The sequence below is a fragment of the Vanacampus margaritifer genome, chromosome 2 (genome assembly GCF_051991255.1).
Source record: "Vanacampus margaritifer isolate UIUO_Vmar chromosome 2, RoL_Vmar_1.0, whole genome shotgun sequence".
Taxonomy (NCBI): domain Eukaryota; kingdom Metazoa; phylum Chordata; class Actinopteri; order Syngnathiformes; family Syngnathidae; genus Vanacampus; species Vanacampus margaritifer.
In genome coordinates, this window is record NC_135433.1 from 3,040,542 (window position 1) to 3,064,746 (window position 24,205).

General features: G+C 41.2%; 2 protein-coding genes across 6 annotated transcripts in view; both read right to left on the bottom strand.

The window, feature by feature from the left end:
• Positions 1-20: 20 nt before the first annotated feature.
• wdr47a (WD repeat domain 47a) lies at positions 21-19,881 on the bottom strand. Its single transcript, XM_077555950.1, is given in 18 exon segments — positions 21-2,192; positions 4,136-4,354; positions 5,135-5,266; positions 5,340-5,510; positions 6,497-6,666; positions 6,751-6,911; positions 8,191-8,254; positions 8,341-8,484; positions 8,486-8,575; positions 10,148-10,329; positions 12,221-12,338; positions 14,337-14,848; positions 14,965-15,141; positions 15,229-15,360; positions 17,121-17,205; positions 17,306-17,389; positions 17,481-17,650; positions 19,699-19,881. Coding segments are annotated over 18 exon segments (2,757 nt in total). The 5' UTR covers positions 19,702-19,881; the 3' UTR covers positions 21-2,049.
• Positions 19,882-20,635: 754 nt separating this feature from the next.
• Positions 20,636-24,205, bottom strand: part of camsap2b (calmodulin regulated spectrin-associated protein family, member 2b) — a 62,587-nt gene continuing 59,017 nt past the window's right edge. For all 5 annotated transcript variants that reach the window (XM_077556366.1, XM_077556370.1, XM_077556367.1 and 2 more), the window contains 2 exons: positions 24,063-24,181; positions 20,636-23,983 (listed from right to left, as the gene is read on the bottom strand). In XM_077556366.1, the coding sequence (XP_077412492.1) occupies positions 23,693-23,983; positions 24,063-24,181 (410 nt within the window). In that variant the 3' untranslated portion in view covers positions 20,636-23,692. The remainder of the gene's footprint in view (positions 23,984-24,062; positions 24,182-24,205) is intronic.

The window sequence follows — 24,205 nt, forward strand, 5'->3', positions numbered from 1 at the left end:
CAATGAAACACATTTTACGCTTCATTAAAAGACACTTTATTGAACGTAAAATCAATCTGTTAGCTTGCATTAAATTAAATTCCTTTTTTCATTTTATTTTAAGAAAACAATAGGACAGGCTTCATACATCAGCCAGTAGCATTTCAAAACATCCTATTAACTGTACATGACAGAAATAAATACGCATGTATTAGTTTGGTGTTATTTGCTAAAAGACGTGAGCATTAAAAACATTTTGAAAATAAATCAGGAGGATCGAACATTTGCGTTAGACAGAAAAGTGCTTTACATTTCAAGAACTCAACACAATCCCAAATACTGGCTTCAAATAAATATTAACGTTTCTATTCACTGTGCATAAAATGAGTAAGCGTAACGACCGGCCGCTCTGGTTCGGACCCGAGCGCAGCAACAACAAAAAAACAAAACAACAACTAGAAACAGAGGCTCGTCTTCCCTTTGGAAACTGGCTTGACAATCGTTCATTGTTGATGACGGCGCCTGCAAAAAATACTGATGACTCAAATGGACGCGTTTGGGTTGCAATCTGGTGCTTACGGCGCGACAAAGTTGCCATTGGACACGCCCCAAACGGTCACAGTTTCGCAAACAAAACGTACACTTTTCCCAAAAAACAGACGATAACGGCAGCTGGAGGAAACGGGAATGCAAAAAAAATATGTCATCTGATCTGTTGTGTTCACGCGACAACTCAAGGAAGGCACCAATCATGGAAAACAACTTCCGTCCTGTCAGTCAAAGCGCATGCGACGTGTGTGTGTGTGTTTAATGTGATGCAGTGAGGAACTACGCTACTAGTGAGGCAAAACTAGTTGACATCTGTGCTTTCCTACTACGGAAAGCTGTTGGAGCATTTAGTTGATATCTTAAACATCCCGTTTAAGTTTCATGCACTAGTATCATGACTGTCTTACTAGTCTTGTTTTTTTTTTTGCCACTACTAGTGCCGTTTTTGGCCTACTCATACACAATTAACCCTCAATAGCAAGTTACTAGTAACACTACCAGGCCTAACTAGTTGGCATGTGTCACGTACTAGTAGACTCCTGGACCCAACTAATAGCACCAAAATGCCCACTACTAGTAGCATAGTTGTCCTACTAGTGTGTAAAAATGTGATACATTAGTGAAAACAAATCTTACTAATACATGTGAATCCTGTACTAGTACACATTTTGTGCTTACTAGTATGACAATTACATGTCAAATTATCAGTAGGAATTTTGGTGCTACTAGTAGGATCCAGGACTCAACTAATAGCACCAAAATGCCTACTACTAGTTTTGCCTTACTAGTATTCCAAAGTTGTCCTACTAGTGTGCAAAAATGTTATACCGTAGTAAAAATTATAACAAATTTATGTGAAATCCTTGATATTTAGATTAAGGTGCATGAACTAGTATACTTTTTGTGCTTACTGGTGTCAATGTCAAATTATCACTAGGAATTTTGGTGCTACTAGTAGTATCCAGGAGGCTACTAGTGTGTGACCTATACAGTAACTATTGGTAGGTCCTCGTAGTGCTGCAAGTGCCAGATTACTATTAAGGTTTAATTCTGTACTAGGAAAAACAGTCTTAGTAAGACAGTCGTTTGACTAGTGCGCTGAATTGTGTTAGTAGTAAGCCGAGATGGCAAATCCAGGTCCAGAAAGTAAAAACCCTGCCACAGTTTGGCTTTAGCCAATAATGCTAGCTTGCTAGTTAGCTAGCTTCCTAGCAGGTAAACGAACACCATGGGAGCTAGCTAGGGAGCTAGCTAGCTAGCACCTGGGGCTAAATCCAAACTGTGGCAGGGTTTTTCCTTTTTGGACCTGGATCTGCCACCTCTGGTAGTAAGAAGAAAACACATATTACTAGTACGTGGCGCTGAAGCGGGATATTGAAGATATGGAATAAATGCTGAAAATGATTTTCCATAGTGCGTTGCTGTATGTGCTTTTGCTGCGTCGCTAGTTTATGAGCATTGTGATTTCCTATGACGCTAACTGTCATGTTAGTGTGCGTGCGTTTGCGATACGTGGCGGCGTCACGGGTTGTGAGTCCACAGCGTGACGGTGCGGTCGGCGGAGGAGGACAGGAAGGAGAGGTCGTCGGTGTGCCAGCGACACTGGATGACCTTGTCGCCGTGCTCGCCCACCAGCGTCACGGGAAGCTGCTTGGTCAGGTCGCCTGAATGCGCAGGAAAAACACACACAAAAAAAAAAAAAAAAAAAACAGCAACATTTATACAGCCAATATGAACAGCTTTCAAAAATTGGAAGCAGATAACAGTATTTTTTGGTGTGCTTCCTCACAAATGTCATTATCTGTCTATCTATCCATCCATACATACATCCGTCCATCTGTCCGTTCATCCATCCATCCATCCATCTATCTATCCATCCATTTGTCTGTTCATCCGCCCATCCATCCATATATCCGTCCGTCCATCCATATATCTGTTTGTCTGTCCATTAATCCATCCATCCATCCATCCGTTCATCCATCTGTCCATTCATCCATCTGTCTATCCATCCATCCACCCACATATCCGTCCGTCCATCTATCTATCTATCCATCCATTTGTCTGTTCATCCACCCATCCATCCATATATCCGTCCATTCATCTGTCCATCCATCCATATATCTGTTCGTCTGTCCATTAATCCATCCATCCATCCGTCCGTTCATCCATCTGTCCATTCATCCATCTGTCTATCCATCCATCCATCCACCCACATATCCGTCCGTCCATCTATCTAGCTATCCATCATTTGTCTGTTCATCCGCCCAGCCATCCATATATCCGTCTATTCATCCGTCCGTCCATCCATATATCTGTTCGTCTGTCCATTAATCCATCCATCCATCTGTTCATCCATCTGTCCATTCATCCATCTGTCTATCCATCCATCCATCCACCCACATATCCGTCCGTCCATCTATCTATCTATCTGTCCATGCATCCGTCCATAACATCCATCCATCTGTCCGTTCATCCGTCCATTCATCATCCATCCATCTATCTATCCATTCATATATCCGGCCATTCATCCGTCCGTCCATCCATATATCTGTTTGTCTGTCCATTAATCCATCCATCCATCCATCCATCCATCTGTCCATTCATCCATCTGTCTATCCATCCATCCACCCACATATCCGTCCGTCCATCTATCTATCTATCCATCATTTGTCTGTTCATCCGCCCATCCATCCATATATCCGTCCATTCATCCGTCCGTCTATCCATATATCTGTTCGTCTGTCCATTAATCCATCCATCCATCCGTTCATCCATCTGTCCATTCATCCATCTGTCTATCCATCCATCCATCCACCCACATATCCGTCCGTCCATCTATCTATCTATCTGTCCATGCATCCGTCCATAACATCCATCCATCTGTCCGTTCATCCGTCCATTCATCATCCATCCATCTATCTATCCATTCATATATCCGGCCATTCATCCGTCCGTCCATCCATATATCTGTTTGTCTGTCCATTAATCCATCCATCCATCCATCCATCCATCTGTCCATTCATCCATCTGTCTATCCATCCATCCACCCACATATCCGTCCGTCCATCTATCTATCTATCCATCATTTGTCTGTTCATCCGCCCATCCATCCATATATCCGTCCATTCATCCGTCCGTCTATCCATATATCTGTTCGTCTGTCCATTAATCCATCCATCCATCCGTTCATCCATCTGTCCATTCATCCATCTGTCTATCCATCCATCCATCCACCCACATATCCGTCCGTCCATCTATCTATCTATCTGTCCATGCATCCGTCCATAACATCCATCCATCTGTCCGTTCATCCGTCCATTCATCATCCATCCATCTATCTATCCATTCATTTATCCGGCCATTCATCCGTCCGTCCATCCATATATCCGTTCGTCCATCCATATATTCATCCGTCTGTCCATCTATCTGTCCATCCATCCAGCCGTCCATCCATCTATCTATCTGTCCATTCATCCATCCGTCCATTCATCCATCCGTCCGTCCATATATCCGTTCATCCATCCACATATTTGTCCATATATCAATCCGTCCGTCCGTCCGTCCAGCCATCCCTCCATCACGTCATATCAGTGTGCGTCCGCCTGACCTTGCAGGTTGGTGACCATGACTTTGTTGTCGTAGGATCCGGTGAGCAGGTAGTGTGCGCCGGGGGAGAAGCGGACCGAGCGCACGTCGCTGCCGTGCGGCCGGTACACCTGCACGATGCGCCCGCCACGGATGTCGTACAGCATGCAAGCGCTGTCCTCCTGTCCCGTCGCAAGAAGACGCCCGCTCGGGTCCACCGCCACCGAGGCCACGGGGCTGCCTGAGGGGGAGACAGACGCAGATGGACGAACCGACGGTCACGTGACATGTCAGCAAAGTGCATCAAGGTTCATCTGAGTATTGAAATCAACTTTTGTGTCCATGTGCTGTTGATTCTTTGAACTAGACGGATAAGTGAGGTCAGGGTTGCGTTAATTAAATATTAACCAATTAATTAAAAATCAGTTTTAAAAAATGTCAGTTTTTCAGGGAGAGCAAATACCTTCTTTAAAAAAAATAATAATAATCAATGAAAACAATCAAACAAGTGTGTATATTTTAAATTGTTTATTTTAAGAATAAAATTAATATTTATTAATATTCATAATTAAATGAGGTCATGAATAGTGACGTGAAGTATACACACAATATTTTAAATAGTTCATTTTATTTTAACAAAATATATTTTTTAACATTCAGAATTATTTTTAATAATTGTTATTCATAGAATAGATTTTTTTTTTATGTGAATAAAAATATATGCAAAGTAGTTAAAATAATAATAAAATAACGTCTATTGTAGGACAATTATTAATTTTATCAATATATTGCTTTTGTAAAAAAAATACAGGACCTTGAAAAAATAATAGCATTAAAAATTACTGTTGCAATATTGAGGAGGTAAAAAATTTGCAACATGGTTAATTTTAAAAATTGTTCATTCCTATACAAAAAAACCTGTTAATTAGATGCAACTGTTGCAGATTTTGTGCTCACTCAGCAACCTGCATCCCAATTCACCCAAAACCTCATGAAGAATGTTTTCCAAACGTTGCCGTACCTGAGCCGTGGAAGGCCGTGCCCACCACCCGCACGCAGGTGGGCACCCTGAGGTCCCAGAAACGCACCGTCTTGTCTTGGGAGCCCGACGCTATCATCCAGCCCCCCCATGTGTAAAGAGACAGAATGTGACCTGCAAACAAAGCGCACATTTGGATGGCACAGCCGACGGGACGGTCTGCTCCACTTCTTGCGACAGCGCGTACCCGTGTGTCCGCTGAGCGCGTGCAGCCCTTGGCCTCGCTGGCAGTCGGTGGTGTAGATGTTGCAGTCTCCTGCTCCGGCGCTGATCAAGATGGCCCCTCCGCTTTCTGGACCCTCCATGAAGGCCAAGTCCCTGATGGTGCCGTCGTGCATGCTGAACTCCAAGTCTGGGCCTGTGGGGAGGCAAGTATCAATCGATTTATTTATTTATTTATTTCTAAATAGCCAAAAAGCAATATAGCTAAATATCTATCTATATGGATAGCTAGCTAGCCATCAATCAATCAATTTATCGATCTATCTATCTGGATAGCCATCAATCAATCAATCAGGATCTTTAGCTAGCTAGCCATCAATCAATTAATCAATCAATCAATCCATCAGAATAGCTAGCTAGTCATCAATCAATCTATCTATCTGGATAGCTATCTAGCTAGTCATCAATCAATCAATCAATCTGGATAGCTAGCTAGCTAGCCGTTAATCAATCTATCTATCTGGCTAGCTAGCTAGCCAGCTAGCCATCAATCAATTAATAAATCTATCTGTATAGCTAGCTAGCTAGCCATCAATCTATCAGGATAGCTAGCTAGCTAGCCAGCCATCAATCAATCTGGATAGCTAGCTAGCTAGCCGTTAATCAATCTATCTATCTGGATAGCTAGCTAGCTAGCTAGCCAGCTATCTATCTGGATAGCTAGCTAGCCAGCTAGCCATCAATCAATTAATAAATCTATCTGTATAGCTAGCTAGCTAGCCATCAATCTATCAGGATAGCTAGCTAGCTAGCCAGCCATCAATCAATTAATCAATCAATCTGGATAGCTAGCTAGCTAGCCGTTAATCAATCTATCTATCTGGATAGCTAGCTAGGTAGCTAGCCATCAATCAATCAATCTGTATAGCTAGCTAGCTAGCCATGAATCAATCTATCTAGCTAGCTAGCTAGCCATCAATCAATCAATCAATCAGTATAGCTAGCCATCAATCTATCTATCTGAATAGCTAGCTAGCGAGCTAGTCATCAATCAATTAATCAATCAATCAGGATAGCTAGCTAGCCACCAATCAATCAATCAGGATAGCTAGCTAGCCAACAATCAATCAATCAATCAGCATTCCTCAACGTTTGTCAAACGTGTTTCAAACGCACGCTTACCTGTGGCATTGCAGGTCTCGGCGCTGAATGGTAGAACTTTGACGTATTTGTCGTTGGAGCCGGTCGCCAGCAGCTGCCCACAGTGGCTCCAGGCCACGCAGTAGATGGAACCTTTGTGGTGTTTGTTCCTCTTGAAGCGGACCACCGGCTGCGTCGCTGGACTTGAGCCACTAGCAAAAGAAAGGAATTTAAAAAAAGGAGAAATAATAATTACGCGGTAAAGCTGTAGATATTTGTCTGAGTGCGACAGTCACCTGGTGTCACGCGTTTCCGGGTAAGCGCAGACGCGGAGAGTTTTGGAGTTGGAGCCAACCGCGTAGAGGGCGCCGGACGGGTGGAAGGAAACTGCACGAACAGCCTGAGTGTCCTCCAGAGTATGCACGGGCACAAACAGTCTTTTTTCTTTGTCACCACCCTGTAAAAAAAAAAAAAAAAAAAAAAAAAGTATTTTGAAATGACCTCAAAATTAAAGCAGCATGTCCTCAATGCCACTCAAGTGACAGTTACAATGACTTACTGATAAACTGCTAAGCCTTATTAGCCTAATTTGTACTAGGCTGTATATTACTAGCACAGTTTTGCCTAATGGTTATAGCCAGCTGCTATCCTGAGCTCACAACAGTTTCTGACACACACGTCACTCACCAGACCTTTTAACTCACTCAAACCCAAAAATGTGTAAATAAGTTTTTTAATACTTTGTCCTTCACTCCCCAAAACATTTTTTTTTGTTTTGTTTTTTATGCCAGAACATACAGAAGGCTTTGCTACAGCTTCTTGCATGAAGCGGCGACTTAAAGCAACGGTAGTTACTACAAAAACGGTCAGCAGGTGGCAGCAGAGTATAAGAGATCAACCAGGGCCATGTTGCAACCAGCTCTTTTTGTCAGTGTTTTCAACAGGAATGTGAATATTGATGAAACTTAGCTATATTCTAATACTAATTGCTGCAAAATGGAAACAGATACAAAAAATAATAATTTTCCTGATGAAAGAAGAGACTAATCTTTCTTTTGGAAGGTTCCATTTTTTTGATAGCAATAGAACACAATATTCTGTAAAATCAGTCAAAATCCAGTAAAACAGCCAGGAGCAAAGGGGATTGCTTCAGTGAAAATGGCTGGGAGTGAATGAGTTAAAGCCACACACACTCTAAGTCACAGAGAGGTATTATAGTGTGGAACATGCGGATAGTGACCCCAAGTGCACTTCACATGCACAATTTGTTTTTGTTTAAGGATGGAAAAACAATCATCTGATTAACCGATGGGATCGCCTGAAACTGCACAATAGCTGCAGCCCTTACAAAATGTAGATTACATTGAAATAAATAAATGAAACTGAATTAAACTGCTCAATAATTTCAACTGTGGCTCTCCTTTCCCACATGCAGGGACATCACAGAAAGCATACTAGCAAAGCTGATTAAAACGAGTTACAAAGTGTATTTTTCTGCGATGGACAAGTAGATATAATAATCCAATAATTGACGCAGGTTTCAAAGCAAACATGGTGAAGCAGCTGCTAGCTGTCACGCCGCACACAGATGGAATGAGTTGCTAACAGAAAGGAAGTCAGCTCTGTATGAATAGTAAAATAGGGAAACAAACGGAGCTTGTTGGTGCAAAGCCGCTGAAGCTGCGCAGTGCTAATGAACACAAAGCGTGATGTGTACATTTTTTATGTAAACACACCTCTTTACTGCGGGATAACGAGCCCGGCGAGTCGCCGTGTGGACCTGCTTTGTGATTCTGCACGCTGTCGACAAACACACACACACACAAAAACAAGTCTTTCAAATGTCTTTTCTGTTTTGAGTGTGAACGTTGCGACACCGCGCCAACCTCTGCGAGGAAACGGGAGACTCGTTCGGGGGCGAGACCGGACGGTCTCCCGCAACGTGCTGCGGTGTGCTGCTGAGGGCCCCGCGGCTCCCGTTGGGTTCGGGGCTGGCGGAGGGGGGGGTTGTTGTTGCACTCAGAGGCGGGCGCATTGCCGTTGCACTGCTGGGCCAACTGGGCCACTTCCTCTCCTAAATTCTCCATCCCCACGTTGAGCTCCTCCAGCTTCTGGATGGACCTGACGGCAAACACACACGTCAGGTTCTGTGCCATAGGCAGGATAACAAACGGCATTATGTCATTAGAAGCCTTTAACAAAGAAATATTGGAGCACAAACAGCACCAACATGTACACATACGTTCCTGTGCGAATAATTATTCATTACTGCAGCTTACTTACATCTCCAAATACAGTATATTGGTATCCTATTATATTTGACTGCCCCCTGGTGGCCAAGGCCACAAGGACCAGAAATTCAGCACAATGTTCATTCAAGCAAAAATTGTGTAGAAAAAATTTTTTTTGGACTTTTTTATCTTAAGAAAGATACGACCTTATTCTCTCTTATGACGTTTTTTACAGACAAAATATGTCTTTCTTCTTGTAAACGTTTTTGTTCAACACAATTTTATAACAAGATGAATTTGATAAAATTTTATTCTCACAACAATACAACTTTTTGTTCCCCAAAATAATTAGGGCTGGGTATCGATTCAAAGCTCCTCAATTGATTCGATTTTTCCCAATTTGATTGACTAGTTCAATCCAATATTGATTAATTATTATTATATTGATATTGATTTAAAAAAAAAAACATCACAAACATTAAATTTCAAATAAAATTTTGCAGAGACAGTAACTGGTTAAATGATTTATCTATTAATGAATATAATACGTGTTGTAATCAATTAAGTGTTACACAAACATTGACATCAGCATGGATGAGATGAAAATGTTTTCATAATTCTAATTCAATAATTGTAAATACAAATGAAAAATATTCTGACTTGTCATAAAGTGCAATAAGTCAGGTCTTTCATAAATGTTAAGAAAATACTTTTAAATTCACGTGAACAGTAAATTTCAAGAAAACAGTAGACTTAAAAGTCTTTAAATGGATACTTGACTCATTTAGCCATTTTCAGGACTAAAAAGTGAATATTTTGTCTAGAATTAATTTGATAATGTCTTTTTTTTTTCATGTACAATTAATACTTTGAAAAAAAAACATTTTGCCACACGCTGTCGACTAAAAATGACATCACAGATGCTCAAAGCTGAGATAACAACCAAACACGGCTCACACCTGTTTTCTGGGTTTGGCCATGTGACGTTTGCAAACTGAGCCCTGAGCACGCGTGACGTCATCGTCAGTCGATAGCAAGTGGCAAAATTAGTTGTACATAAAAAATAATGAATAACTATAGACAAAATATGATCTGCTTACTGCTGAAAATGGCTAAATGAGTATCCCTTTAATTGTTACAGTATTTGGGGGTCTATGGTAGTTGCGTTTGATTGGCATTAGGGTTATGAGAAATTGTAAAAGCATGTCCCCGATATAAATGAAATGGAATCGAGAGAAACAGCTGACTATGAATAATGCAGACACTGAGGCCATTCTCTGGGGAAATGTAATAAAAAGGCCTTGGCATGTTAATGACCACGTGTGATGCGGCGACGCTAGTCAGCACAGATGGTGAATTGTGCATGGGGGGAGGTGTTAAAAGCCCCCCCCCCCCCCTTCTCGTCTGACAGATGCTGAAAGACGCCAAGCCGCACCCTCTGCGTTTCTCTTCTTCTTTGTACCTGTTGAGGAACTTTTCCGTGAGGCTGTGCTGCAGGTCGCCGGGCGGAGGCTCCTGCTGCACGCCGCCTTCCAACAACATCTGCTTGTACATCTGCCTCTGCTGCTGCTTCTGCTCCAGGTGCTGCTGCACGCGGAGGCGCTGGCGGTAAAACTCCTCGTACTTCTCGGTGGAGTCCGAGAGCTGCAGGTTGGAGCACAAGAAGGGCATGCGTTATATACTACGAGCAGGGGTGTGCCCCAAAAAAAACGTTCCTCGTAAGGATCGCGATTCTCATTTATTACCATTCAGAATCGATTTTAAATGTCCCAAAATCCATTTTATTTAAATTATTTTATACCGTCTTGCCCTTGTTTGTGTGCGCCTTTATTGGGAGCACTGTTCGTGTTGTACACGATTTGGCCACTTAGGGGCAGTGTGGTTCTGCTATACATGATACACTGTTAAGTTGTAGCCACGTAGAAGGAAAAAGTCACAATCAAGTTATGCTGGTAAAAGTTGTTTTTTTTGCAGCGTAGGAAGAGTATATGCTAGTGAGTAATGTTAAGATGCTTTTCTGTATACATTCTAGAAGCATTTTGTATGAATCGCCGTTCTTTTGAGTGATAAGCGTGCCACGAGTAGCAAGCTAATTAGCATTAGCGAGTCAGACTGGAGTAGATCATGACGATCATGCACATTATAAATTGGAGCAGAAATCATTGTCAATCAAATCATTTTGAGTCAAAAATCGATTCCGAATCGAATCGCAGACCCAAAAATCTGAACCAAATCGAATCGTGACACAGTCAAAGATTCCCACCCCTATATACGACACACAAAAGGATTGGTTTGGGGATATGATTGAAAGAATGAAAACAGGCCGCTTGGTCACATAATGGAACGCAAAAGAAATTTCATGCGCGAGGTGGGTCATTGTGTGGGAATAAGTCAAACTCCACCCACTTTCTTCTCTCCTTGAATGCATGTACTGTACAAACGTAATTTGAAGGTATTGTACTGAAAATCAGACTCTGATAAAAATGTTTTAAAAATGAAAGATCACGTTAAGTCATGTATGCTATTTTAGAATACATAAATATGTTGGAAGATACAGTAAGTGTTGAAAATGCGCAGACTGAGATCAACTTAGTCACGAATTGCTGAGATATAGCGGGAAACTCTTTTTCACACCAATTGTCCGGTGTTGTGGGCGGGGCTAAAATGGGAATAGCATGAGTCACCCCTCCCTGCTATATAAGTGCCCTATTTCATCTGTGGCTATTTGGCGCAATTGCCACTTCCTTATCAATAATAATTGTGCAGTTAAGACATCAAACTATGCCCGTAACCTGAAAAAATACATCTTCCCTGAAGTGTTTTTTGTTATTGAGGTTACAAATTAAAATGTCTTTGCCATGTGCGTGCGTGCATGAGCTTCGCATGTAGCAAGATAGCGGCGAAACCAGCAGCATTGCCTCCACATATACACGTGCCTAACTACACTCAAATATGGCGAGGAGATTTTTATACTGTTTAGCCACTTTGGCTAAAATGTTTCATGACTAAGTGCCAACCCCAAAAAGGTCCCATAAACTCCATTTGTGTTTGTTTGTTTGTTTGTTTGTTTTTTACTGATGCACATCTTCAAGAAATGTGCCAGTGAGGGTCGTAAGTAGACAACTAACAAGGATTTCTATCAAGATGTAAACAAAAGCCCGGCATGACATTTTGAATCAATGTGCTTGAAGCTAAGCTGCAGGTGCCCGTCAACCTTGCAGAGGGACAATGACTCATGTTGAGATTAAGCCGAGTCTATATTTAGACATCCAGAGAGGAAAGACAACACGCCAGCTCCTCAGTAATGCATCGTGCACGACAGTCAACACAAAACAAGTCATCCCTTGCATATTTGGGCTTCAAGTGTATCCATCATTTCAAAGTTTTCTGCACTTCCTGGAATGGCCACAAGATGTTACGTCCAGACTGAGAAACCAGCTTTGTACTGTATGCAACATTAGCAATTATAAAGTTTTTTGGTGGGGGGGGGGGGGGGGGGGGTCAAGTACTTGCAGTAGTAAGTTTGGGGTTTGACCTCGTTCTTTTCAGCAGAGGGGGCTGGCGGCGCATCCTCTCCAGGAGCAGAGGCGGGACGCGAATTCTGAGCTCCGCTTGAAGCCATCATTTTGTCCACAGGTGTTTCGGTCCTCGACCTACAACACACGTACGTACACACGAGATCTCATAAGGCAGCTATGAACGACATTGTTCTCCACCTTCATCGGAGATTTTATTATTTTTTTTAAATAGATTTTTACAGTACTTTACAGGAATGTTCAAATTTAAATTCAGCGTTTCAGATTGTATTAGGGCTGAGAGAGGGGAAAAAAAAGTCGGATAAGCCTGCCTCGACGCTCCATCGGAACCATGTTTGCGCCGCCATCCAAGTTCCTGCACTGACTTTTTTTGCAAACGCACACAGTGGACAGGAAGTTATTGAACACATTGGATTTATTGAACTCATAGCAAACAGGCAGCTCCACTCGTTTATTATTGAACGATTGTTGAAGCATCATCTGTGAATAACTTTGAAGACACTATTACATGTGTTATGTAGACATAATGATGTTTGTGTGAACTAAATGGTAGTTAGTGTTTGTGTACCTTAAATGGTAATTACTAGCGCGCTAATGCTAATCGTGATTGCTAACCGTTTAGCATAGGCTAATTTAGTTGGTGTTCAATAATGCTCATGCACAAGATAATAATTAGTTGCTATATACACTCAATTCAATTTAATTCATGTAGACATAATGGTGTTTGTGTGGACTAAATGGTAGTTAGTGTTTGTGCACCTTAAGTGGTAATCTAATCGCTAGCGCACTAATGCTAATCGCGATTGCTAACAGTTCAGCATAGGCTAATTTTGTTTGCGTTTAATAATGCTGATGCACACAAGATAAAAAATAATTTGTAGTAGTAGTAGAAAATTCCTATTTTAATTTCTATTTATGTTTTTTACATTTACTGTACAGTGCAGTATTTAAACAATAAAAAAATACCTTACCTTTTTTTTTTATGTGGTGTGATGGCATCATGGATGAAAAATGCTATGTTAATGCTTGCTTTAGTTCAGTGCCGAGTTTGTTTATTTTACATTGGGCATATTGTTAGACTACTAAGCAGTCCTTGCGCGCGTTGTTTAACGTCAGGCACGTTGTTGAAAAGCTAAGGGGGGGGGTCCTCGTGCCAGTATTTACAGAAGTAGTCACGGTAGTTACAACTGCGCGATTATCTCCTTCCTAATTCTACTGTGGTTCGTAACGCTGTATGTTTTTCTTTGCTGCCACTGGCACTGTTGTCTTTCTTTGGGCTCATGGCAAAGAAAATTGTTGTGGAAAAATCAAAATGCACTCGCGAGTATGGAGCACCTTCGGGAGTATTCACGCCCTGACTGAAAATGAGCAGTGCATCGTCTCAACTACCGCAACGTGAGCATTCGGCTTCGCTCGGCTTCGCTCGGCTTCGCTCGGCTTCGCTCGGCTTCGCTCGGCTTCGCTCGGCTTCGCTCGGCTTCGCTCGGCTTCGCTCGGCTTCGCTCGGCTTCGCTCGGCTACCCGTTTTCAAGGTACGTTCAGCTTAGCTTGCTTTGCTTGGGTGTTCGAACTCCGAAAATGAGTTTAAACTTTTTTAAAAAGCATTTTTTACTCAAAATTTCTGGTTGAAGTCCGAATTGTACGAGTTCCGAGACGTTCAAACGCCGAGATTCCACAGTATATGTGAACTAAATGGTAGTTAAGAGTTTGTTTACATTAAATGGTACTCACTAGCGCGCTAATGCTAATCACGACCGCTAATTGTTTAGTATAGGCAAATTTTGTTGGCGTTTACTAATTCATATGTTCCGAAGATAATAAATAATGAGTAGTTATATCCACTTAATTCAACTCATGTTCAACCCTAGTGGATTAACAAAAAATTTAATAAATACGGAGGGTGGGCGATTTTTCGATTATTTGATGGAATAATCAATAGGATAATTGATTTTAAAAGATTCAATAGTGAAGTTAACATTAAGCTAGACAAAAGACATTGAGAATAATAGTTAGATTGAGTTTCACATTTTTGCTGTTTAAATATGCAAAACTGTAAAAGTACATTTACAAGAAAGTGCAAATTTGTATGCAATAGTAGTAGAAAGTTGATCTCACGTTTCTGGTGACTCCTCAAAAATGCTGTGGCAGTCGGAGCTCTCCATCATGAGGCTCCTGCTGAGGTTCTGTCCGCCCGCTCCGGGATAGTGGAAGTTGGCAAACGAGTGAGACATGGGAGAGACGCCTTTACCCGGTGCCACCTCGCCGCCGCTCGCTCGCTTATCCTGGTTGGACAGCCCGTAGGACAACCCGTCCAGAGCCGGATTCAAAGAGCGCGACATGTAGGTGTCGGCGGACTGCGGCCGCCGCAGTGGCGAGGACGGGTACGGAGACAGTTTGCTGATGAGCGGCGTGAGCAGGTCGGCGTAGCCGGTCTTGGCCGGTTTGACCAGGCGGTCCACGTGGATGTTGAGCTGCTTCTGTTCGAAGGCGCAGGAGAAGACGCTGTGGGCCAGGTTTTGCATCCAGGACAGCAGGGACAAGTCCACGTCGTCGCAGCCGTTGCCGCACAACATGTCCACGCCCAGCAGGACTTCGCTCTCGGTGATCTCTTCGCCTGTCGCCTTGCTCTGGACACAAACACATCCCACAACTGATACAAAAACCTTCCCAAAATAAGAAAAGTCTTCCTCTATTGTCCGTCCGTCCCCCCGCCAAATAGTGTTGGATTCCTATCGGTCTCAACCTGGCAGAACTCCACACAGCACTCGTAGAGGACTCCTTTGAGGAGCAGCTGGAAGAGGCGATCCCCGCTGGCTTTGAAGCCAGCCTCACTCAGCTTCCGGTCCGCCGGGATGAACTCGGCCACCATGGTGCAAGCCTCCTCGAAACACTGCACCCGGGCCGTGCTCGGGTTCCAGTCCTGACAAGATGACGGCGGTGAAGTCGCAAGCAATTCAACCCACAATGCAAGTCAAGCAAAAATAAAAAATAAATAAAAAATGATGACCTTAAATTCGGCGTGGTTGGTGAGGCGGGGCAAGGTGAGCAGCAGACACAGTTTGCTGTAGTCGTCTTTTGAGGGGCAGAACTCCTCCAGGGTGTGCAGACACTTGACCGCCTCCTGCATGGTGAACTCCAACTAAAAAAATAAATAAATAAAAACGTGTTGAAGCAAGGAACAAAACAATTGAAGGTGGTGTCTATATTTTTGTTTGTTGGTGCGCTTTGAGATTGTCTCAATAAATGGGAAGTCAACCTTGAACATTTCCTGACAATAATATGTTATATGTGACCTCACTAGTTTTAACATGACGTTCTGATTAATATTACATTTGTGTAAGATGAGTTATGAAGCAAAATCCAGCTGTTTTGTCCATCTCAGGGGGCGGCCATTTTGCCACTTGCCGTTGACTGAAGATGACATCACAGGTGCTCAGGACTCAGGCAATGACCAATCACAGCTCACCTGTTGACTGAAGCTGAGATGTGATTGTTGATTGTGATTGGATTTTGCTGCTTAACTCATATTCCACTCATGCAATATTAACTCATTCACTGCCATTGACGGCTATAAACGTAAAAAATTCATTTGAACTATTTCTATTAGTTTAACATTTTTTCCCCCCACTTTTGTTAACAAGAGTATGAAAACCTATAAAAAAATTTATTGTACATTTAGAACAGATATGAAATTTGTGATTTATCGCGAGTTAACTAGTGAAGTCATGCGATTAATTACAATTAAAAACTTTAATCGCCTGACGCCCCAAATTTTTTTCATATTCTCTTATTTTTTTTATTCATTCACTGCCATTGACGTCAAAAATTCATTTGAACTATTTCTATTAGTTTAACATTTTTTCCCCCCACTTTTGTTAACAAGAGTATGAAAACCTAGAATTTTTTATTGTATATTTAGAACCGATATAAAATGTGTGATTAACCGTGAGTTAACTAGTGAAGTCATGCGATTAATTACAATTAAGAAAAATTAATTGCCTCTTGCCCCAAATTTCTAACTCTTTGACTGCCAGACGTTTTCAGAAACGGGATGTCGCCAGTGCCAGCCGATTTAAGCATTTTGACTGATCTTTCAAGGTCCACAGAAAATGTTGTGTTTGGACTATGGAAACACACATACTACCAAATGAAAGATTGAACTCATCTTTCATCAGAAAAAAAAGTTTGTTTCTACCTTATTCCGTTCTTCAGTAATCAACAATAGAAAATGGTTAGTTTCACCGAAATGCTCTGTTTTGAAACAAAAAGCGGAGAAAAAGAGCTTTTTGTGAAACGATATTATTTCATGCACTCTAGTGAATTGTAAAAATGAAAATGAAAACTATGGACCGACTATCCAAAGCGTCCACACTGTGATTAGATTGTCTAGTGTTCACAGATGCCTGAATGTTGCGACCTCATCCTGTCACCGTGCACAAGCTGCCGTCACAGGCTGCAGCTACACTGTATGTGACAGCATGCTTGAACCAGTTAACACCGTTAACCCAATTTACACAAACCAGTGAGTTCAATAAAGACAGACGTGAGTGAAAGACAAGAACAATGTAGACAAAAAAATCGGAAGCGTAGCTTTAACAGGGGTCATGCACGTTAATGCGAGGAAAAAAAAAAGGGGATATTACACAAGATGTCTTTTGAAGCACAAATCTTTTGTCCACATGAATGAAGGTTATAATTTTACAGCCTTCTGAATGAGTGCAGGGCACTAAAAACGACTCTACATTATTTACACAGCAGTTAGTGATGGGCTGTAGCTTGTAGCCTAATTGCATCCAAGTGCTGACTTGGAGGATACACTTTGTGCAAAGCAATTTTGAAAGTAAAAGGAGTTTGACACTTTTTTTAATACTGTAGCACAACATTGTTGTTTTTACGTACATGTTGTGGCTCATCCTCAGCAGACATGGCATTATTCACACACAGAGCTTCCAGAAACTTCTGCCTTAGGACGATGTAGCGGAACCTGAGACGGACAATTAGTCATCGTCACGTTTTGATCCCATCTACAGTGTGTTTCTATTCTATTTCTATACATGAGTAAAAAACGTGCAGTTGCAACGTGCCTCTTTTTGTCAAACTTCTCCATACACTCCAAAGGCTGAATAAACTGCAGGACTTCGTCCCATTGGCCATCCAGCACCAGTTGCCTAAAAGCAATCACAATAGTTGACGTCTACAACAGGTACAAGTATGACAGGAAGGGGAAAGAAGAAAAAAAAAAGTTGCGATCGAGGCTACCTGAGGAAGAGCATGTCGTCCGAGTAGAGGCCGTTGATGACGCCGCTCTCCTTTTCCAGAGCCAACATGCTGATGTGCAACTTCCTGGAGTGGAGGAAGTCCAAGATCACCTTGATGATCTCCACCTCCTTCACGTTTATGGTTTCCTCTTCTGTCATGGTGGCGACGGGCTGCAAATGGCAAGAGGCACGCTGTCAATCCACAAAAGCACTGGAACAAATCGCTGTCCCGTGTTTTAAGACAAAAGATAACAATTCTGCACAAATTGTGGAATAATCATGGCTGCTTTTTTCTGCAGTTCACTCAAATAGCAAATCTGAAGTTTGCTTCTCAAACTTGCTCATAAGAAAAAAAAAAAGTGACCAGGCGACGGGGGAAAAAAATTGGGGCAATTGTGAAGGTAAAACTATAATTGCATGAAGACTGGCTGTTTTAACTCATTAACTGCCATTGACGGCTATAAACGTCAAAAATTTATTTGAACTATTTCCATTAGTTTAACATTTTTTTTCCACTTTTGTTGAAAATCTAGATTTTTTTTATTGTACATTTAGTTTTCTACATAAAATTTATAATTTGTAACTAGTGAAGTTGTGCAATTAATTACGATTAAAAACTTTAATCGCCCGACGCCCCGAATTTTTAATAATATTTTCTTTTCTTTCTTTCTTTTTTTTCATTCACTCACTGCCATTGACGGCTATAAACGGCAAAAAATCATTTGAACTATTTCTATTAGTTTAAGATTTTTTCCACTTTTGTTAACAAGAGTATGAAAACCTAGAATTTTTTTACTGTACATTTAGAACATATAGAATTTGTGATTAATCATGAGTTAATTAGTGAAGTCATGTGATTAATAACAATTAAAAACATTTAATTGCCTCTTGCCCCAAATTTTTAATAATCTTTTTTTTTTTATTTTTTTATGAATTTATGGCAGTGAATGAGTTAAGCATGATAATGCTAAAATCTTTTCCCCAACTACATTTAAGATCCAGTTAAGGGCCAACATTCAATTGTGTAAATTCCTGCTTTATTCATGCTTCACCCCATGGAAATTTTGCAAACCTACTTGAAGCAATGTGACAATTGGCTGCCTTGTTTGCAGAAATCAAACTTCAAACGTCTTTAAAATCCTCCATAACAAACACATTCCGGAAAAACAATTTATATTCTACTGCTAACATTGCTCTTCTGGCCAAAAATGTTCCATTTGTACTAATTATGTCAAGTTTATAGGGCGAGTGACACTATTTGAAACATCAGAGTAATTTTGACATGTCAACTTTGAGAATTTTGACCCATTCGACCTTATTGTGGATAGAGTATTTTCTAACTAAAACTTGTCAGCCAATCAGAGAAGGCGTTCCCTGAGTTACAGATGAATCAAAAGGGTCGTTAAAAGCGTTTTTGACCAGGTTTCTCCAAAACTTTCCTCAAAAAGGCCATTTTTTTCCCCCAACACAAAAATCTAATTTTCTCCGAAACTCATCATTCAAATTTCTTGATGCATTGAAGTGATAATTCGTCAGCATGACCTGACAACTGAACTGACGACAGCATTGCCGGACTGTCATTTTCTGGGACGACTTTTGGGATGAAGCAGAGAATCGACCAAGTGACAGACAGCTCCTTAAACACAATAAACTCAACCAACCACTGCAGGCACTTTAAAAAAAGATACAACACGCTACATAGTAATTTATTGCAAATTACTCGAGAATTTTCCAATTTGAGAACCCACATTCATTTTGCCACAAAGATGGAACTCACCAGTCACATCATTAGATTAAGATAATACTTGTGAATGAGTAGAGCATCATTTAATTACCTTTGTACTACTACTACCACTAATAATAATCATTAATCAACCGTGAGGGACACGTAGTAATTTAACAGTATAATAATTAGTATTCTGTTAAATTGATGTTGATTATTATTCCATTTCGAAACACCTCACAGTATAAATCAGGTGAATGAGGACTACGTTCACATAATACTTCAGATAATCAGGCCAAACATTTGCGAGTGTCTTTGAATAACAAGGGACACAAACAGAATCCGAAACAAAACAATAATATTAAAGAAAGTCGATGCTAGGTTAGCATGCGCAGAAAGCGGCGGTTAGCAAAAAGACATAAGGAGATTAGGCTACTTGTTAGCATTACATGCCTGGTGCAGATGTCGGATTACAGCCAAAGCAGCAAATAGTTACCATTAGGAGCTCATGTCAAGATGGCTAATTTACCAGGAGCCACTAAACGGGGAGATTTGACTAACTCTCGCCAGGCCGAGGAGAAGGAGGAGGAAGGCGGCATCATCATCCGCTCGTTAGCCGGGCGGGGTGCTCTGTTCCCCGGCGACAAGCGACGTCAGTAGTTGAGGGGCAGCCGTGAGAAACACTCACCGTTTCGGAGGCAAAACATAGGCTGAAAACAGCCGCCGTGTGTCCGTGACGTGAACACGCGCTGTCACGCCGGTAGCGCTCGGTGTTGGTTCTTGTTTGACTGGAGGCGTCCTGTCCGCCTACCGTCACGTCCTCCTCCTCAAGCCGACTGTGACCCCCCTCCTCTCGGCTTGATGCATGTGCGGCCCCGGCCCGGCCCAGCCCAGCCTGGAGCTGCCTTCGCGGTCACTGGTCAGGTCACAACAATACAGCTTCCACTCAAGGGAAACAATGCATGTTGATAACAATAAGATTGCTAATAATAACATAAGTTTTTTTTTTAAATATCAATCTGTGTTGCCATGGTGACAATGAAATAGCAACAGTGGTTTCCGACTGCTTCAACACTACACCTTATGTACGAAGATAACAGTAACATGACTAATAATAAAATGTGATTATAAGATTAAAAAATATATATATCAGCTTGTGTTGCCATGGTGACAATGAAACACCAAACAGTGGCCTCCAAGGTAGTCCATTCTCAAAACTTCACATAAAGTACCACCTAAAAAAATATTTTCCAAAGACGACTATAATGACCAAAACTTAATTACGGTAGTAGGCTCAAGTGTTTATCAGAAATGAGTTTTATTACTAAGTGTATTTATTATAATTATAAGACACTAACATTATGCAGTTTGAAGATCAATTAAATATAGGAAAATAACGCACACACAAAAACTGTACTTAAATAATGACTCCATTCCAATGTATTACACGGGTCATATTTAATGATACCAAAATAGATGTTTTTCTTAACTAAACATAAACCAAATGAGCAAATGACGCACCAGGAATCTTAAAAGTTGCTGCATTTTAATAAAGCTCAAAGACTAAGGGGGAAAACACAACAAATGTACAAGATCTGTTGAGCATCTTAAGTAAAATGAAACATACGGGTTGGAAAAAATAGGATTGATGATATGCCATCATTATTTCAGTCTCTAAAATCTTCATACATTGCCTCTTCGCATTTCATTTTGTAACACGTACTCCAACTTCCTTCAACACGTTTCATCAGTATACAACGGCAACTGTTAAATGTTACAAAAAAATACTTTACTGTATGCCAAAATATATCTGTACAGTGCTGATGCATACTTGAAGTTGAAGAAAAACTTTTAAGACGATTAACAAAAAAGGGTATATGTCATGAAATTCATTAAAAAAAAAAAATATTTACAATTGTGGACAGTCAGAATCTAAGACAAGACAACACCGCGATCGTATGTTTCCATTGCACAATGAGGGATTTTGCCAGACAGTGGTGACACTGACACTGACAGATACTTTTTGGATTTGACGAGAAACGAAAATAATGATGATGAATAAAATAATGATATAATAAAAGGCCTCAAATGAAAACACAGGAATGTTTCATATGGATGATAAATTAGAAAAGCTACTCAAAGGCTGCTAGAAGTTGCACTTGCAATTATATACAAATAAATTCAAGACATTTACTATATTATGTCGCTCTGGATAAAATTGCCTCCAAAATATGTTAGACACATTATAACAACTGAAATAAATAAAGAGTCCTTTACTGGTGCATTCCACGAAGGGTTATCGATACTCAATATGACCGCTGGAAATGGCAAAACACTCTTCTTGGCACTTGAAACACGCACAAAAAACATGGCAACAGTTGTACTGGCTGCCTCCATCTGATCCCAGATCAGACCGGCGGGGCCTTTTGCACGGCCTGCTTCCAATTGGACTCAAAACAGGCGCTGACAAAAACGACACCATCAATCACGACACATCCCGGCGACACAAAACAAGCATAAGGCCGCACATGATCAACTTGTAGAAATCACGCTGCCTCTTTGAGAGGCGGGACTTTCACTTGGGAGTTTCATCGAGGCATCCATTGCCGATTTTCATCTTATTTTGGCACGTGGGGAAACATGGTGTCCGCTTTGAATCCGAAATGATGTCTGGGAAACTCATTTGTCTTCCACATTCCAGTTGCGATCTTAGAATTAAAAATGTTTTCAGTGTGGAAAGCAGTTTGAATATTTAATTCATATTCTTGACATCCACATTAAGGTCCATGTACTAACTAGTGCACTCTCTGTCCACTCTAGTAAGACAATTTTAGAACTGTGTTTTATTACTAGCATTTTTTCAACTACTAGCACCACTTTTGGCCTACTAGTACGTAATTAAACTGTGTTGAATTAATAAGACTACGAGGCCCAGTGGGAGACAGTAACAGAAAACAAAGTTACTAGTAAGACACAGCCATATAACCTGTGCACCCTAGTCCTGCTACTAGTGCGCTGAATTGTCTAGTAGTGAATTGTACTAGTAAATGGACCTCAAGATGGAATAATTTAAAGTCCATATACTAGTACACTCTTTGTCCTCACTAGTAAGACAACTTTGGCATACTGGTTGACAAATGTGTTCTACTAGCACTAGAGAAATTCTAATAAAACTATATTAGAAGTGAAGCAAAACTGTGCACAAAGTGAAGCAAAACTGTGCACGGGGTAACAACTGCATCCTTCCAGGACTACTAGTGACATTATAAAATTTAAATAGTTCATATCTAGAGCTTCACTATCAGTACTGGTAGCACAAATATGTCAACTAGTGTACAATTTTTGCCTCACTAGTAACATGTTGTTGTACTACAGTAGTGGAAGGCACGTTACTAGTAAAACAGTCTTTCTGCTAGTGCACTGAATCGTCTTACTAGTGAGGACAAAGAGCATACTAACACATGGACCATAAACTGGATATCAAAGATATCAAATAAATGCTCTAACATGAGTGTAATATCCAGCTTAACTCTTTGACTGCCAAAAACGTTAAATAACGTTTAGTAAAATCCTATGGAGGAGTGCCAAAGACGTTAAAAGACGTTTTTTTTCAAAACAGAGATGAAACTAACCATTTTCTATTGTTGATTACTGAAAAACAGAATACGGTAGAAACAAACTTTTTTTTCTGATGAAAGATGAGAGTCCAATCTTTCATTTGGTATTATGTGTGTTTCCATAGTCCAAACACATAATTTTCTGTGAACCTTGAAAGATCAGTCAAAAATGCTTAAATCGGCTGGCACCCACGGCATCCCTTTTCTGAAAACGTCTGGCAGTCAAAGAGTTAAGGTCTTTAAACTACTAGTATGCTCTTTGTTCTTACTAGTAGGACAACTTTGGTAAACTAGTAGAAAAACTGCATTACTAGTGAGGCAAAACTGTGCGCAAAGTAACAACTGCGTCCTTCCAGGACTACTAGTGACATTATAGAATTCAAATAGTTAATATCTAGAGCTTCACTATCGGTACTAGTAGCATGCCGATGTCCACCAGTGCACAGTTTTGCCTCACTAATAACATGCAGTTGTACTACTAGCATGCCAAAGTTGTCCTGGTGGTGTGCAAAGATGCTATACGCTAGCGGAAGGCAGCATCCGCGAGGAGTTGGCGCTCACTCAAAAAGGCTTGTATTTGCATATAAAGGCCACAAGATGGCAGCAAAGCACTTTTAAAAAGGAGACAAGGCTATGGCTTGACTAAATGAAGCTCCTCCCCTCATCCGATTGCAATATTTTTATACAAGACGTGGCTTTGGTCTCCCCCCAAAAATCTGCAAAAAGGCAAATTCACTGTAGTGGAAAAAGACAGTTCCTCTACTAGTGCGCTGAATTTTCTTACTAGTGAGGACAAAGAGCGTCCTAGTACATGGACCTTAACCTGGATATGATCAAATAAATGCTGAAAGGCTCTCCATATTGCAGAAAGTGTTACATCTTTTTGGGCGTGCTCTGCTTCTTGTTCTGCCACAGATGACTGGCAATGGTGACGGCGTCCACGCTGGCCGACATGGTTTTGGCGGGGATGTGGCTGAACTGCTTCCTGTCCGAGTTGTACTTGTAAAGGCGCTCGATCATCTTGGCGGTGATGGTCTTGGGCCCGATGCCGGCCAGCCGCGTGATCTCGCCCGTCTCGGGGCAGTACGCGTACACCGAGCGGAACTGGCAGCCGGCGTCGCGGAACAACACCAGGAAGTTGTTGGCTTCCGATTTTTCCATTTCCTGTAGAGGAAATATAGCAAAAATATCACTGTACGATGTTATCTTCGGCATTTAAATGATGAGACGTCATAAAACATACATCAATGATCTTGTTTTTCTGCCCTTCGTTGACCTTTCCAGCCAGGCAGCAGTGGGCCAGAGCATTCTGGATGATGTGCTTGTTGGACTTAGCGCTGGGCTCCTTGTATAGTTTGGGTCCTGGATTGCAACAACAGAGTGTCA